Genomic DNA, 16,553 nt, shown 5'->3' with positions numbered 1-16,553 from the left:
ATAATTTAGGAGGGGAAGAGCAAAGGGACTAAATTAGTCTAGGCCAAGTAAGTAAGAGACCACCAGAGAATAGACTATATTATACACGAGATTCTAAATACAAACTTCAGGGTAGACACTAAACTAAACAACAGAACAGAGCCACAAAACATAAATAAGCAAAAATCTAAGAAACCCAGCATAAGAAATTGCAGTATCAAATGGGGAGGATAAAGCACACAGGAAGAGAAAAGCAGGAAAGCCAGATAATGAGCAACAGATTGACAGCTTTAAGTCCACATGCATCAATAATCACTCTCAAAGTAAACGGACTGAACTCTCCAATAAAAAGACACAGAGTGGCTAAATGGATTAAAGAACAAGATCCAACAATTTGTTGCCTCCAGGAAACACACCTCAGCCCCAAGGACAAACACAGGCTCAGAGTGAACGGGTGGAGGACAATACTCCCAGCTAATAGCAAGGAAAAAAAGGCAGGTGTTGCAATTCTTATATCACACAAAGTGGATTTCAAAATAAGACAGGTAAAGAGAGACACACAGGGACAATATATAATGATCAAAGGGACACTTCATCAAGAAGAAATAACGCTTATAAATATCTATGCACTCAACATAGGAGCACCAAGATTCATAAAGCAACTATTAACAGACCTAAAGGAAGATGTTAAAAACAACACAATAATAGTAGGGGACCTCAACACCCCACTCACATCAATGGCCAGATCATCCAGACAGAAAATCAACAAAGAAATAGTGGAGCTAACCAAAAAACTAAAACAATTGGACTTAATAGACATACATAGATCACTTCATCCTAAAAAAGCAGAGTACACATTCTTCTCAAGTGCACATGGAACATTCTCAAGGATAGACCATATGTTGGGAAACAAGGCAAGCCTCTACAAATTTAAAAAAATTGAAATAATAACAAGCATCTTCTCAGATCATAGTGCTATAAGGCTAGAAATTAATTACAAGAAAAAAGCTGAGAAAGGCACAAAAATGTGGAGACTAAACAATATGCTACTGAACAAGCAATGGATCATTGAAGAAATTAAAGAAGAAAGTAAAAAGTACCTGGAAACTAATGAAAATGATAACATGCCATACCAACTCATATGGGATACAGCAAAAGCTGTATTAAGAGGAAAACTCATCTCAATACAGGCACATCTTAACAAACAAGAAAAATCCCAAATAAGCAATCTTAAAGTACACCTAACTGAAGTCTAGAGAAAGAAGAACAAATGAAGCCCAAAGTCAGCAGAAGGAGAGAAATAATAAAAACCAGAGCAGAAATAAATACTATTCAAATGAAAAAGGTGGTAGAAAGGATCAATGAAGCAAAGAGCTGGTTCTTTGAGAAGATAAATAAAATTGACAAACCCCTAGCCAGACTTACAAAGAAAAAAAGGGAGAAAGCTCAAATAAACAAAATCAGAAATGAAAGAGGAGAAATAACAACAGACTCTGCAGAAATACAAGGGATTATAAGAGAATACTACGAAAAACTCTATGCTAACAGAATGGATAACCTAGAGGAAATGGATAAATTCTTGGACTCCTACAATCTCCCAAAGCTCACTCAAGAAGAAGCAGACAATTTGAACAGACCAATCACAAGGAAATAGATTGAAACAGCAATCAAAAACATCCCAAAGACTAAAACCCCAGGACCAGATGGCTTCCCTGGGGAATTCTACCAAACTTTCAGAGAGGATTTAATACCTATCCTTTACAAGCTACTTCAAAAAATTAGGGAGGATGGAACACTTCCTAACACATTCAATGAGGCCAACATCACGCTGATACCAAAGCCTGACAAGGACACTATGAAAAAAGAGAACTACAGGGCAATATCACTGATGAACATAGATGCAAAAATTCTAAACAAAATTTTGGCCACCAGAATTCAGCAATTCATGAAAAGGATCACACATCATGATTAGGTGGGATTCATACCAGGGACACAGGGATGGGTCAACATCCGCAAATCAATCAACGTGATACACCACATCAACAACTGAGGAGTAAAAACCACATGATCATCTCAATAGATGCAGGGAAAGCATTTAACAAGCTCCAACAGCCATTTATGATAAAAACTCTGACAAAATGGGCATAGAAGGGAACTACCTCAACATAATAAAGGCCATAATAGGACAAACCCATAGCCAACATCATACTCAATGGGCAAAAACTGAAAGCCATCCCCCTGAAAACAGGAACGAGACAAGGATGCCCTCTATCACCACTCCTATTTAACATAGTACTGGAGGTCCTGGCCAGAGCAATCAGGTAAGAAAAAGGAATAAAAGGAATCCAAATAGGGAGGGAATAAGTGAAACTCTTGCTGTTTGGAGACGACATGATCTTATATATAGAAAATCCCAAAGAATCCATTGGAAAACTCTTAGAAGTAATCAACAACTACAGCAAAGTTGCAGGGTATAAAATCAATTTGCATAAATCAGTAGCATTTCTATATTCCAGTAACAAACTAACAGAAAAAGAACTCAAGAACACAATACCATTCACAATCGCAACAAAAAGAATAAAATACCTCAGGGTAAATTTAACTAAGGAAGTGAAGGACCTATATAATGAAAATTACAAGGCCTTTCTGAGAGAATTGGATGACGACATAAGGAGATGGAAAGACATTCCATGTACATGGATTGGAAGAATAAACATAGTTAAAATGTCCGTTCTACCTAAAGCAATCTACAGATTCAACGCTATCCCAATCAGAATCCCAATGACATTCTTTACAGAATTAGAACAAAGAATCCTAAAATTTATACGGGGCAACAAAAGACCCCGAATTGCTAAAGCAATCCTGAGAAAAAAGAACAAAACGGGAGGCATCACAATCCCTGACTTCAAAACTTATTACAAAGCTACAGTAATCAAAACAGCACGGTACTGGTACAAAAACAGGTGCACAGATCAATGGAACAGAATTGAAAGCCCAGAAATAAGACCACACATCTATGGACAGCTTATCTTCGACAAAGGAGCTGAGTGCATACAATGGAGAAAAGAAAGTCTTTTCAACAAATGGTGCTGGGAAAACTGAAAAGCCATATGTAAAAGAATGAAAATTGACCATTCTTTTTCACCATTCACCAAAATAAACTCAAAATGGATCAAAGGCCTAAAGGTGAGACCTGAAACTATAAGGCTTCTGGAAGAAAACGTAGGCAGTATGCTTTTTGACATCAGTATTAAAAGGACCTTTTCGAACACCATGTCTTCTCAGAGAAGGGAAACAACAGAAAGAATAAGCAAATGGGACTTCATCAGACTAAAGAGCTTCTTCAAGGCAAATGAAAACAGGATTGAAACAAAAAAACAACCCACTAACTGGGAAAAAATATTTGCAAGTCATATATCTGACAAAGGCTTAATATCCATAATATATAAAGAAGTCTTACAACTCAACAACAAAAAATCAAACAACCTGATCAAAAAATGGGCTGGAGACATGAACAGACATTTCTCCAAAGCAGATATACGGATGGCCGATAGGCACATGAAAAGATGCTCATCATCGCTGATCATCAGGGAAATGCAAATCAAAACTACACTAAGATATCACCTTACACCCATTAGAATGACAAAAATATCTAAATCTAATAGTAACAAATGTTGGAGAGGTTGTGGAGAGAATGGAACCCTCATACACTGCTGGTGGGAATACAAACTGGTGCAGCCACTATGGAAAACAGTATGGAGATTCCTCAAAAAATTAAAAATAGAACTACCATACGATCCAGCCATTCCACTACTGGGTATCTATCCAAAGAGCTTGAAGTCAGCAATTCCAAAAGTCCTATGCACCCCAATGTTCATTGCAGCATTATTTACAATAGCCAAGACATGGAAGCAACCTAAGTGCCCATCAACAGACGAATGGATAAAGAAGATGTGGTACATATATACAATGGAATACTACTCAGCTGCAAAACAGAACAAAATCATCCCATTTGCAACAACATGGATGGACCTTGAGGGAATTATGTTAAGTGAAATAAGCCAGTTAGAGAAGGATAATCTGTGTATGACTCCACTCATATGAGGAATTTAAAAATGTGGACAAAGAGAACAGATTAGTGGCTACCAGGGGAAAGGTGGGGTGGGGGGTGGGCACAAAGGGTGAAGTGGTGCACCTACAGCATGACTGACAAACATTAATGTACAACTGAAATTTCACAAGATTGTAACCTATCATTAACTCAATAAAAAAAAACAACAAGTAAGAAAACAAACACTCATTAAAAAATGGGCCAAAGATCTTAACAGATACCTCACCAAAGAAGATATACAGGTGGTAAATGAGCACATGAAAAGATGCTCAACATCATCTATCATTCGGGAATTGCAAGTTAAAAGAACCATGAGATACCACTACTTATTAGAATGGCCAAAATTCAAAATACCTACAACTCCAAATGCTGATAAGGACATGGAGCAATAAGAACTCTCATTCATTGCTGGTGGGAGTACAAAATGGTACAGTCACTTTGGAAGACACTTTGGCAGTTTCTCACAAAACTTAAACAGTACTCTTAGTGTAGGATCCAGCAATCATGCTCCTTGGTATGTATTCAAATGAATTGAAAATTTATGTCCACACAACAATCTGCATACAGATGTTTATAGTAGCCTTATTCATAATTGCCAAAACTTGGAAGCAATCAAGATGTCCTTCAGTACGTAAAAGGATAAATAAACAGTGGCACATTCAGACAATGGAATACTATTCAGCACTCGAAAGAAACACCTATCAAGGCATGAAAAGACGTGAAGGAAACGTAAAGGCATATTACTACATGGAAGACACCAATCTGAAAAGACAATACATCCTGTATGATTCCAACTATATGATATTCTGAAAAGGCAAAACTACGGCGACTGAAAAGATCAGTGGTAGTGAGAGGTTGGGAAGAGAGAGGGATGAAGAGGCAGAACACAGGATTTTTAAGGCAGTGAAACTATTATGTATGATACTATAATGGTGGATATGTGTCATTATATATTTGTCCAAATCCACACAATGTACAACACCAAGAGTGAACCCTAATGTAACCACAGACTTTGGGTGATAATGAGACATCTGGATTCATGGATTGAACAAATGCATCACTGTGGTGGGGTATGTCGATAGCAGGAGAAGCTGCCCACGTGCACAGGTGGGGAGTATATGGGAACTCTCTGTATTTTCCACTTAATTTTGCTATGAACCTAAAACTGCTCTAAAAAATAAATCTATTTAAAAAAAGTCGACCAAAGTAACCTACCATATTAACAAAATAAAAGAGCAAATCTACACAATTACTTCAACAGATGCAGAAAAAGCCTATGACAAAATTTCATACCCATTAATAATTCAATTTTAAAAATTCTCAGCAAACTAGTAATAGTAAAATCAAGGCACCTACTAAAACACCTACGATTAACATCATACTTAATAGTGAAACAATGAATCCTTTCACCGTAAGTTTAGGAATAACATAAGGATGTCTACCTCATGACACCTATTCAACACTGTACTAGAGGTCCAAACTACTGCAATATAAGTCAAGATAAAGAAATGGAAGGTATAGGGGCCGGCCCAGTGGTGTAGTGGTTAAGTTTGCATGCTCCACTTTGGTGGCCTGGGGTTCACAGGTTTGGATCCGGGGCATGGACCTACACAATGCTCATAAAGCCATGCTGTGGCAGTGTCCCACATACAAAATAGAGGAAGACTGGCATAGATGTTAGCTCAGCAACAATCTTCCTCAAGCAAAAAGAGGAAGATTGGCAACAGATATTAGCTCAGGGCCAATCTTCCTCACCCCCCCCCCAAAGAAAGAAAAGAAATAGAAGGTATAAAGTCTGGAAAATGAAAAGGAAACTGTTCCTATTCTCAGACAATATGACTGCTGACATAGAAAAACTAAGAAAGTAACCAAAACAACTATAAACTATTTTTAAAATAATAAATGAATTTAGGAAATAAAAAATACAGAAATCAATGGTGTATCTACATATTAGCAGCATACTACTTGCCTATAAAAAAACTTTAATATCATTTACCATAGCATCAAAAGACAAAAAATACTCAGGAACAAATTTAACAAATAAATATTTAACAAAATATGAACAAGACTTGTACACTACAATTACAAAACACTCAAGAAAAATTAAAATAGATCTTAAAAAACAAAGAGAAATACCTTGTTCACGGACTAACGAGTAGATTCAACATTGTTAAGATGTCAAGCCTCCCAAAATTGATCTATAAATTGAATGTAAACTCAATTTCAATAGCAGTAGGCTTTTAAGGAAACTGACATGCTGATTCTGAAATTTATCCAATAATGCAAAAGTCCTAGAAGACTAAAATAATTTTGAAAAAGAACAATGTAAGAGGACTTACACTCAGACTTCACTACATACTCTCAACTTTATAGGATAAAGGTACAGAAATCTAGTATGACATTGGCATACGGATAGACAAAGACATCAATGAAAGACAAGAGAAAGATTAGCAATAAATCCAAACTTATGTGGTCAACTGATTTTTTTTTACAAAGATGCTGAAATAATTCAACAGAGGAAAACAGCCTTTTCAGCAAATGGTGCTGAAACAACTGGATCTCCACACACAAAAAAGTGGACCTCAATCCCTAGCTCACATTCTACATGTATTAATTAGGAACGGATCACCAACCTAAACATAAGAGCTAAAACTATAAAGTTTTTAGAAAAAAACATAGGTGAATATCTTTGAGACTTGGATATAAACAAGGATTTCTTAGAAAGAACACAGAAAATAATAACCATAAGAGAAAAAAATTGATAAAATTATACCATCAAAACTTAAAACTTCTGCTTCTCAAAAGACATTTTTGAGAAAATTAACAAGCATGCAGACTGTGAGAAAATATTGACAAAACATATATCTGACAAAGGAAATTTAAAAATATAAAATATAAAGAACTCCCACCACTCAATGATAAAAACACAAATATCCCAATTTTTTTAAATAAGCAAAATATCTGAACACATACTTCACAAAGGAAGATATAAGAATGGTGAATAAGCACACAAAAACTTATCATTATGTTGATATGTAACCCAAATCCAATTAACGCAATTTAACACCATGAGATACTATTATACACCCAGTAGAATGGCTAAAATTGAAAAGACTAACAAAAAGTTTTGGTGAGAACACGGAACTAGTAGGAATTCCAACCCCACTGGAAAAAGTGTGTCAGTTTCTTTTAAATTTAAACATGTACCTACCATTTAAAATAGCAGTTCTACTCCTAGATATGTATCCAAGGAAAACAAAAACAGATTTCCATAAAAACTTGTATAAAAATATTTGTATCAGCTTCACTCCTAATAGCCAAAAGACTACAAACAACCCTAATGTTCATCAACAGAAGAAGGATAAATTGTGGTATATTAGTAAAATAGTATACTACTCAGCAATAAAAAAGTATTAATACATTTGATCACAAGGATGGATTTCACAAACATTATTCTGCGCAAAAGAAGCTGGACATAAAAGAATACATATAGTATGATTCTACTTACATGAAATTTTCAGACAGCCAAAACTACTCCACAGTTAAAATTGAGAACAGTGGTTGCCATTGATGAAAGTTATGAAGAACCAACAGGGAGGGGAAATTCCCAGGGTGATGAAAACGTCCTCTATTTCGAGAAGGGTGAATCCATTTGTCAAAACTCATGGAACTGTACATATACAATTAGCATATTTCTACATATATAAAATTTACCTCAAAAGATGTAAACAAACAACAACAACAAAAATTGCAGTTCTAGTCTAGATGGCTTCACTACTGAATTCTTCCAGACATTTAAAGAAATAATACCAATCCTACATAAACTCTTTCAGAAAATTGAGACAGCAGGAACTTCTCAAATTGTCTTCTGAGCTAAGCATATCATTCCAAAATATAAGACAATTATAAGATAGATAAATTAACGGCCAATCTTTCTCAAGCAGATAAACAAAAAAATGCTAAACAAAATATCAGCAAATCAAACAACTATACATTAAAAAGATATATCAAGAATAATTAGATTTACGTAGTAATGCAATATTGGTATATTTAAAAATTAATCAATTCCCACATTAACCAAATATAGAAGTTAAATCATATCATCAAAATAGATAAAGAAAAAGCTTTTGATAAAGTTAACTCCTATGTATGATAAAAACTCTCAAAAGACTAGAAGAAAAACTTCCTTAACTTAAAAAAGAATAACAATTTAAAAAAACAAAAAAGCTGTGGCAAACTTCATACTCAGCAGTAAAATACTGAACACATCCTCCTGAAATCACAAACCAGACAAAAATTCCATTTCAGTACTTAAATGCAAGACTTTATGGAAGATTCTCTCTATTGCAACAATACAGAAAAAAGAAATAAAAGGCATAAAGAATGGAAAGAAAGAAAAAAGCTGTCATTATTTGATTTGGTACATGAAAAACTCAAAAAAATTAATATAATGTTATAAATCAATATTACCTCAATAAAAAAATTATATATATACTATAAGTAATGTTAATATATCAAGGTCCTTAAATACAAGATCAATATACAAAAATCAACTATTTCTATTCTAGCAACAAAATTAGAAAATAGAATTCTAAAAATATCATTTATAAGCTCAACAACAAACGTCAAAGACCCATAACTAATGAAAGATGAACAAGACTTCTACCTTGAAAACTATTAAAAAATTAATAAAAGTAGGGCCCACCCAGTGGCATAGTGGTTAAGTTCGTGCACTCCACTTCAGTGGCCTGGGTTTCGCTGGTTCAAATCTCAGGCGTGGACCTAGCACTGCTCATCAAGCCACACTGTGGTGGCATCCCACATAAAACAGGAAGATTGGCACAGATGTTAGCTCAGTGACAATCTTCCTCAAGCAAAGAGAGGAAGATCGGCAACATGTTAGCTCAGGGCCAATCTTCCTCTCACACACACAAAATCTAATAATAAAAATAAGAGTAAGACATATAGGGTCACCTGATTTACAACAAAAGTTCCTTTGCAATCAGGTGTTGTAAAGGCAGTCTTTATAATAAATGATGCTAAGAAATCCACAAAGAATAAAATGAACCTTGGCCTGTACCTCATAAAACACAAAATAATCAATACCAGATAGATCACAGACCTAAATGTAAAAGATTTTTTTTAAAGATTATAGAAGTTAACATAGGAAATATCTTCATGACCTTGGGGTTAGAAAAAATTTCTTTAAAGGAACACAAAAAGTACTAGTGATAAAGAAAAGTTTAATTAATTAGACTTCACTAAAACTAAGAACTTCTCTTCAATAAAAGAACTACACAGAGTGCAAAAAACCAAGCTACAGAAAGGAAGAGATATTTAATACACACAGACACACGTTTCTTCAACAAACAAATTGTATTGAGAATATACCAATAAGTTAGACAAACTACCCACCCACTCTCATTCCCCCAACCCCAAAATGTTTACTTCATGAAAAAGGATATTCAAGTTACGAGAAGTGATATAAAAAGGAGCTCAACTTTAAGAGTTACCAGGAAACGTAAAATGAAATCACAATTCAATACCACTATTCATCCTCCAAAAAAATGGTGAAAGTTTTAAAAAAATGAGCCAAGTGTTGGTGGGGTTGTGAAGCAACTGGGACCTTCATACACTGTTGGTGGGAGTATAAATTGGTAACCACTTGGGAAATTATTTGGCACTATCTACTAAAGCTAAATATGCCTACCCCATGACCCAGCAATTCCACACCTAAATTTATATCAAACACAAATGAGTGCTTCTATCTCTCAAAAGACATGTACAAGAATGTTCATAACAACTTTAGCAGCAATGACCCAAAACCATAAACAACTTGAATACACACCAACACTAGTATGGAAAAATAACATGTGGGATATTCATACAAAGGAATACTATGAACCAATAAAAAACAAAGACGAATCACACAAGTACAATGTTGAGCAAAAGAAAACAGAAACAAAAGAGTATATATTATATGATCCCATTAATATAGAATTCAAAAACAGGCAAAATAAATCTATGGTGCTAGAAGTCAGAACACATGTTTAATGAGGAGGTGGCTATTCACACAGAGGGGGCAATGGGAGCCTATCTGGATCTGCATAATGGTTCTACAAGTCCACGCAAATGTAAAAGTCCACTGAGCTATGCATGTATATTACTCAATTTTTTAAAGTGTTAAACCTTAAAATACATATTTTTTCAGACAAATAAAAGAAGATAATTTATAATCAGCAGACCTGATGTTAGCATACACTAAAGGGAATTTTTTAGTCAAAAGGAAAATGATATCAAAGGGAAGTATGTGACTATAAAGAAGTATGTGAACATGAAGAGAAGAGAAAGTGTAAATACATGGGTAAATCTAAGTGAATAGAGGCAGCATAATCCTATCTTTTGGGGTTTCAAACATATGTAGAACTAAAAGACATGACAGCAATGACAAAAAAAGGTAGAAATCGGGTGACTGGGAATTGGCAAAACACAAATTTACCAAGGATACATGTGGTAATGTCTAGGGGCACCAATAAAACCAATCTCTAGGTAAAACTAAGAAATTAACAGAAGGGAGAAAGAATGATTTAAAATACTCCATTAACCCAAGAATTGAGAGAAATATAATACAGAATGGGCAAGACAAATAGAAAACAAACAGTAATAAGTAGTGTAATTACATTAACTGTCAACTGACTACACTCCAATTAAAAGATAAGAGATTATCAAACTGTATTACAAAACAAAAACTAACTATATTCTACTTAATAGTAATCATACCATAAGGTTATAGAAAGTTGAAACTAAAAGGATGGAATAAGAAATTTAACAAATACTAATAAAAAGAGTTGGAATCATTCTATTAATATCAGATTTTTTAAAATTTAACTTAAAAAGTATTACTTAGAGATCATTTCATTACGATAAAAGTTAGTCACCAGTTAGATATAATAACTCAATATTTGTTAACAGTGAAAACTGAAAGAAATAAAATAAAAAAGATATAAATCCTCTCTCAGGAAATGATACATCAAGCAGAGAAAACAAGAAAGTAAGGATGTGAAAGACTTAAACAAGATTAATAAATTTGACCTAATTGATATTTATAGAACACTGCATAGCACATTTCAAAGTAGTGAAATCACACAGTGTATGTTCTCTGATTGCTCTGAAATTACATTATATACAGAAATATAACTTAAATATATACAGAAATATAACTTAAAAACTCCCCAAATATTTAGAAATTGACCAAAAAACGTCTAAACTCATAGATAAAAAAAATTATGGAAATTTAAAATCACATTGTATTTTGAGCAAAACAACAATGAAAATATGACATTATGGGTATTCTTTATGTTATTCTAATTAAAATTACATAAAGTTAAAATACATACATAAAGATATAAAGTTACATAAAATTTAAATTACATGAAGAATATCACATACCTAGGAATAAATCCACTGAAAGATGTAGAAGTCCTCTCTACTGAATGAAAACTACCAAAATATTAGTGGGATAAATTTATAAAGACCTAAATGAATGGAAGAATATACCACGTTTACGGATTGGCTAACTCAATATTGTTAAGATGTCAATTATTTACAAATTGATCTCTAGTTTCAGTGTACTCCTAATCAGAATTCCAGCAGATGTGTGGGGTTTTAAGAGTAAGTAGAAATTGAAACAGTGATTCCAAAATTATACGAAAATATAAAGGGCCAAGAACAGAGGAGGAGAGGGAGGAAGTTGGAGTACATACACACAAGACATCTCAGTGTAGAATAATTTAAGACTGTGTGGTATTGACACAAAGAGAGACAAACAGACCAACGGAACAGAAAAAGAGTCCAGAAACATACTCAAACTCACCTTGACATATGAAAAACAGAAATACCTTGGAAAAAAATTCCATGTAGAAATATTTCATTCAAAACTTTAATATACTTTCTGATCAATCATATCAATTACAAGAGCAAGTAAATATTTCAGTTAAATTCTCTCATTGACTGTATAAAATAACTTCCAAAACAATTAGGAGACCTCATATAAAATCTTTCTCTCTTACCTCTCCAAAAGCTCCTCGACCAATCACCTTTAATATTTCAAAGTCTTCTCTGTGTAATCGCATCTGTTTCACTTTAGAAGTAAATGGTTTAGCTGAAACAAAAGAACAACATCACTTACTTTCTTAAGGAAATGTCATGTAAATTAAGATATAAATAAAGGTATTTCTTACTTAATAAAAATGCAAATTACGACTAAGAATTAGGCCCAAAATACTTAATATCTAATCAAACTATATTGAGAAGAAATAGATTTAATTTCCAAAGGAAAACAATATATTCCCTTTCCTTCTTATATATGAATTACATTTTTGGTGAAGAAACATTTTTAAACACCAAATAACATATGAAATGCAAAATAACAAATGAGACCAGTTTATTCTCATATTAAACATTCTGTGTATTTTAACTCTCAATGTGAAATATCTATTTTAACACAAAGGTCCAAGAAATAAAAGCAAATTTTATGGCACCAAAGAGACCTTCAGCAATTCCCACCAAGTAAATTAACATTTCTTTCACATTCATTCATTCATTTATCGTTTCAACATGCCTTCAGCAAGAGTCTACACTATACAAAGCATGGTGGCAATCACCGGAGTTTAAAACAAATGTGAGTACAATATGGTACCTTCCTTCAAGAAGTTCTCAGTCTTCAGGAACGACAAACAGTATGCACACACAAAATAACAATGTAATAAAGCTTCTAACAGAGGTAAATATAAAGTGCTTCAGGATCAGTGAGAATGGAACACTAATTATTTTACATGAACACCAATGCTTCACAGAGGAAATAACACAGGAACTGAACTGTGAAGACTAAGTAGAATTCTGATATTTTGTCTGGGTCTGCAGTGTAGACATTGAATGCCATGCAAGGATTCAGACATTATCCTATTAATTATATGAGATAAACTGATATCTTTTAAAAGATTAGAAAGTCAATTATATGTTCTGCTGCCTCTAAGAGAAATTTAGACATGTCTCCTTTCCTTCCCTCATGTCCCTCTTTATCTTCACAAAAAAAAGAGTTAATATTATTAAAAGGTCATTATATATGAATATGGCTCTCTTCTCCTTCCTTCCATGGAGCCAGTGTGACAAGATCAAAGATACGTATTTGAGCATTAGGAGAGTGAATCAGACACAGCAGGCCTTACAACTTACCCTGGTCTGAAGGTACTTAGCCCGAACTGGTTTAGAAAAGAGGGGTATTCCACACTGCATAGCCCAGTCTACTAGAGATTTCTGCATTGGTGTTTTAGATTGTAAGGAAAGGAAATAGATATCAAATCTCTGTTTGGAATTCACACAACAGAGAAGAAGACCAAAGAAAGAGATCAGATTTGAATGAAAGTATGAAGGATCTCATACTGTGAGAGAGAAAGTACAACCATGTACAACCATGGCTGCCATGGAGGTGAATACTTTGATAAAATGACCAAGGTATCGTGGTTTTGAACAAACTGGACAGGACAAACGGTGAGACTGAGGACACTGTGTATCAGTCAGGGTCCCAAAAGAAAACAAATTTTCCTAATTTGAAGAAAGTTTACTTACTTTCTTATTATTTACAAAGGGGTAGGGAGAATGTAAGGGAACCACAAGGAATAGGGCACTCATCTGAGAGTAGCATCCCTGCCTTCCCCAGCTTCTATGCCAGCATGTCAGGAATACTTGGTTGAGAAGGGTAGGTATAGAATACATGAATTAAAAATAAGATGCAGAGTCAGCCAACATGAGACTAGTGCTGATCTAGTTGCCAGCTACAGCTGGAAAACATCGCAAAAATAGCCTACAACGCAACACTCGGCAGTTCTTTAGGTATATCTTCTACTCCACTTTACATTCCCCCTCTCTCAAGGCTTCCAAATACATAACCTGACATCCAAATAAAGTATGCGCACTGTATTTTTGTCTCATTACTGACCCTAAACGCAAAAACAGCATTTCATCACAGACAATCCAGTGATTTGTAATTCACTTCAATTCATAAAGAATAACTCTATGTATACCTTCCTCTAGGTAACATCCTACATTTCTAAAAAAGGTCAGAAATCTAGATATTTCAATCCTCTGAAACACTACTGCAAAACAGGAAAAGAAACTTTTTTTAAAACTAAAGTAACTGAAATACAATTCAGGTAAGCAAATGGTTGTTTAAACTACCTTTTAGCAAAGATACAAAGGATGATGGTATGTCAAAAAATAAATAATATATTTCTATGCAGTAGCATAGACCCTGAAAGCACCAAAAAAATGAGTACTGTAAAATCATACATAATTAGGATTAAAGATTTTGTCAGTTATTCAAGTCTTAGGAAAGCCTGTGTCATCAACATAAATTAAAAGAATAACCCTGTCCATTCTTTACTCCCTGGAACCTGCTAGTAAAAGTTCCATTTCTTGGTCATTGCAAAATTATTCTATTTTCAGGCATTCAAAAATAAGTTAAGTCACAAATTTCTTCAGATGGCTCATACTTTACTAATCATTTATTCAATTCACTCAAGAAGTATCTTTGAATACCCACTATGCCAAGCAGTTTTACAAGATGCTAGAGGTACAAAGATGAATCAAATAGTCCCTGTCCTCAAGTAAACAAATTATACAATGTGTTACTCTCCTGTTTAAAACTTTCAGTGTGGTTGAATACAAATGGCTAATAAACAGGAAATTATTCTCACATTACAAGAAATCAAAGAATTGCAAATAAACTTACAGAAATATTCCATTATTTACCAACCAAATGGGCCATAAATATAAAAGTTGAAACCACTAAATGTTTACAGGAGTGTGAATAATAGGTATTCTCATACATAGATGGTAGGACTCACACATGACTACAATCTCTATGGAGCAGATTTAGTTTTTTCTTTTTCATTCTCATAACATGGCATATTAACAAGATTTTAAACATTCAATCATCTTTGTATACTTTGAAATAAGCCTTATTTGGTTGTGATATATTTTTTAATACACACGTGAAATTTCTTTGCTTTATTTTATTTAAGAATTTTACAACTGCGTTCATAAACAATGTTGGTCTATACTTATCTTTTTTCTGTACTATCTTCATCTGGTTTGGTACCAATGATAAACCAAACTCATTAAATGTGTTGAAGAGCTTTCTCTCCTTTTCTATTCTCTAAAACAAAATTATTCCAGATTGTTTAAAGATCTCGATGTGAAAAACAAAACTACAAACCTTTTACAAGACAATAGAGAAGACTACAAGTATAAGGTAGGGTAAAACTTGCTAGTGAAAACATCTAACAAGTGTCTTTTCAGTGGACTTTTGATAATTAATTTCTTTCATATTATTGTCATGTTCATGTTTTCTATTTCTACCTACGACAACTGTTAATTATATTTTTTATGAATTTATACACTGCATTAAAATTGTCAAACTCACTGAAATAAGGTGACCTATAATATACTTTTGTTTTTAAAACTCTACTATATGGATAGGTTTGATCCCTTTTTAGTTGCTAATATTGTATATTTGGGTCTATTTTCATTCTTTTTCCTTGTCAGCATTGTTAAAAGTTTGCATATCTTACAACTATTTTTCCAAAAACACAATATTTAGATTTATTGATCGTTTCTAAAGTTCTATAGAGTTTTTTCTTTCTGTTTAAGTAGATTCTTACCTGATTTTACATAAAATTTCAGAAAAAGAAGACAGAGGCTAATATTAACCTTCCCCCAAACAAAAAAAAAATCTAAAATAGCCATATCGCTATAAGACAAAAGAGATATTAGGGAGAAAGGCATTCATAGAATAGAGATAAAAAGTAGCCATACATAATAATTTTTAAAAAAAACAGTTGAACTAACCAGGGCAAAATGATTCTAGACATATACACACCCAATAACATACCCTCAAAATATGTAATGCCAAATTGACAGATACAAAAGAAGAAACAAACTCACCTTCATAGAGGGAGACTTTATCTCTCTCAGTAATTGATAGCTCAAGCAGATGAAAAACAAAAACAATATATTTCAGCAGCATACATACAACACTCCAATTAAGAGGTGGAGAATAGGGGCCAGCCCAATGGCGTAATTGTTAAGTTTGCATGCTCTGCTCCAACGGCCCAGGGTTCGAGGGTTCAGATCTTGGGCACAGACCTAAGCACTGCTCATCGAGCCATGCTGTGGCAGCATCCCATATACAAAATAGAGAAAGACTGGCACAGATGTCAGCTCAGGGACAATCTTCCTCAAACAAAAAGAGGAAGATTGGCAACAGACATTAGTTCATGGCCAAACTTCCTCATCAAAAGAAAAAACAAAAGAGTTGGAGAATATAATTTTCAAATGCAAACCGAACCTCCAAATTTTTATAACATGCCAAGACATAAAACCACCTCCAACAAAATTCAAAGTA

At 33.8% G+C, this 16,553-nt stretch overlaps 1 protein-coding gene across 20 annotated transcripts in view; it reads right to left on the bottom strand.

The window, feature by feature from the left end:
• CDC42BPA (CDC42 binding protein kinase alpha) overlaps positions 1 to 16,553 on the bottom strand; it is a 327,011-nt gene that overhangs the window by 246,568 nt on the left and 63,890 nt on the right. For all 20 annotated transcript variants that reach the window (XR_011434078.1, XM_070255597.1, XM_005607958.4 and 17 more), the window contains one exon: positions 12,160 to 12,251. Coding sequence is in view for 17 of the 20 variants with exons in the window: in XM_070255597.1 (XP_070111698.1) it covers positions 12,160 to 12,251 (92 nt within the window). In the remaining 3 variants the exon portion in view is untranslated. The remainder of the gene's footprint in view (positions 1 to 12,159; positions 12,252 to 16,553) is intronic.

This window comes from Equus caballus, chromosome 30, assembly GCF_041296265.1.
Source record: "Equus caballus isolate H_3958 breed thoroughbred chromosome 30, TB-T2T, whole genome shotgun sequence".
Taxonomy (NCBI): domain Eukaryota; kingdom Metazoa; phylum Chordata; class Mammalia; order Perissodactyla; family Equidae; genus Equus; species Equus caballus.
This window is presented reverse-complemented; position numbering and strand designations above follow the sequence as displayed.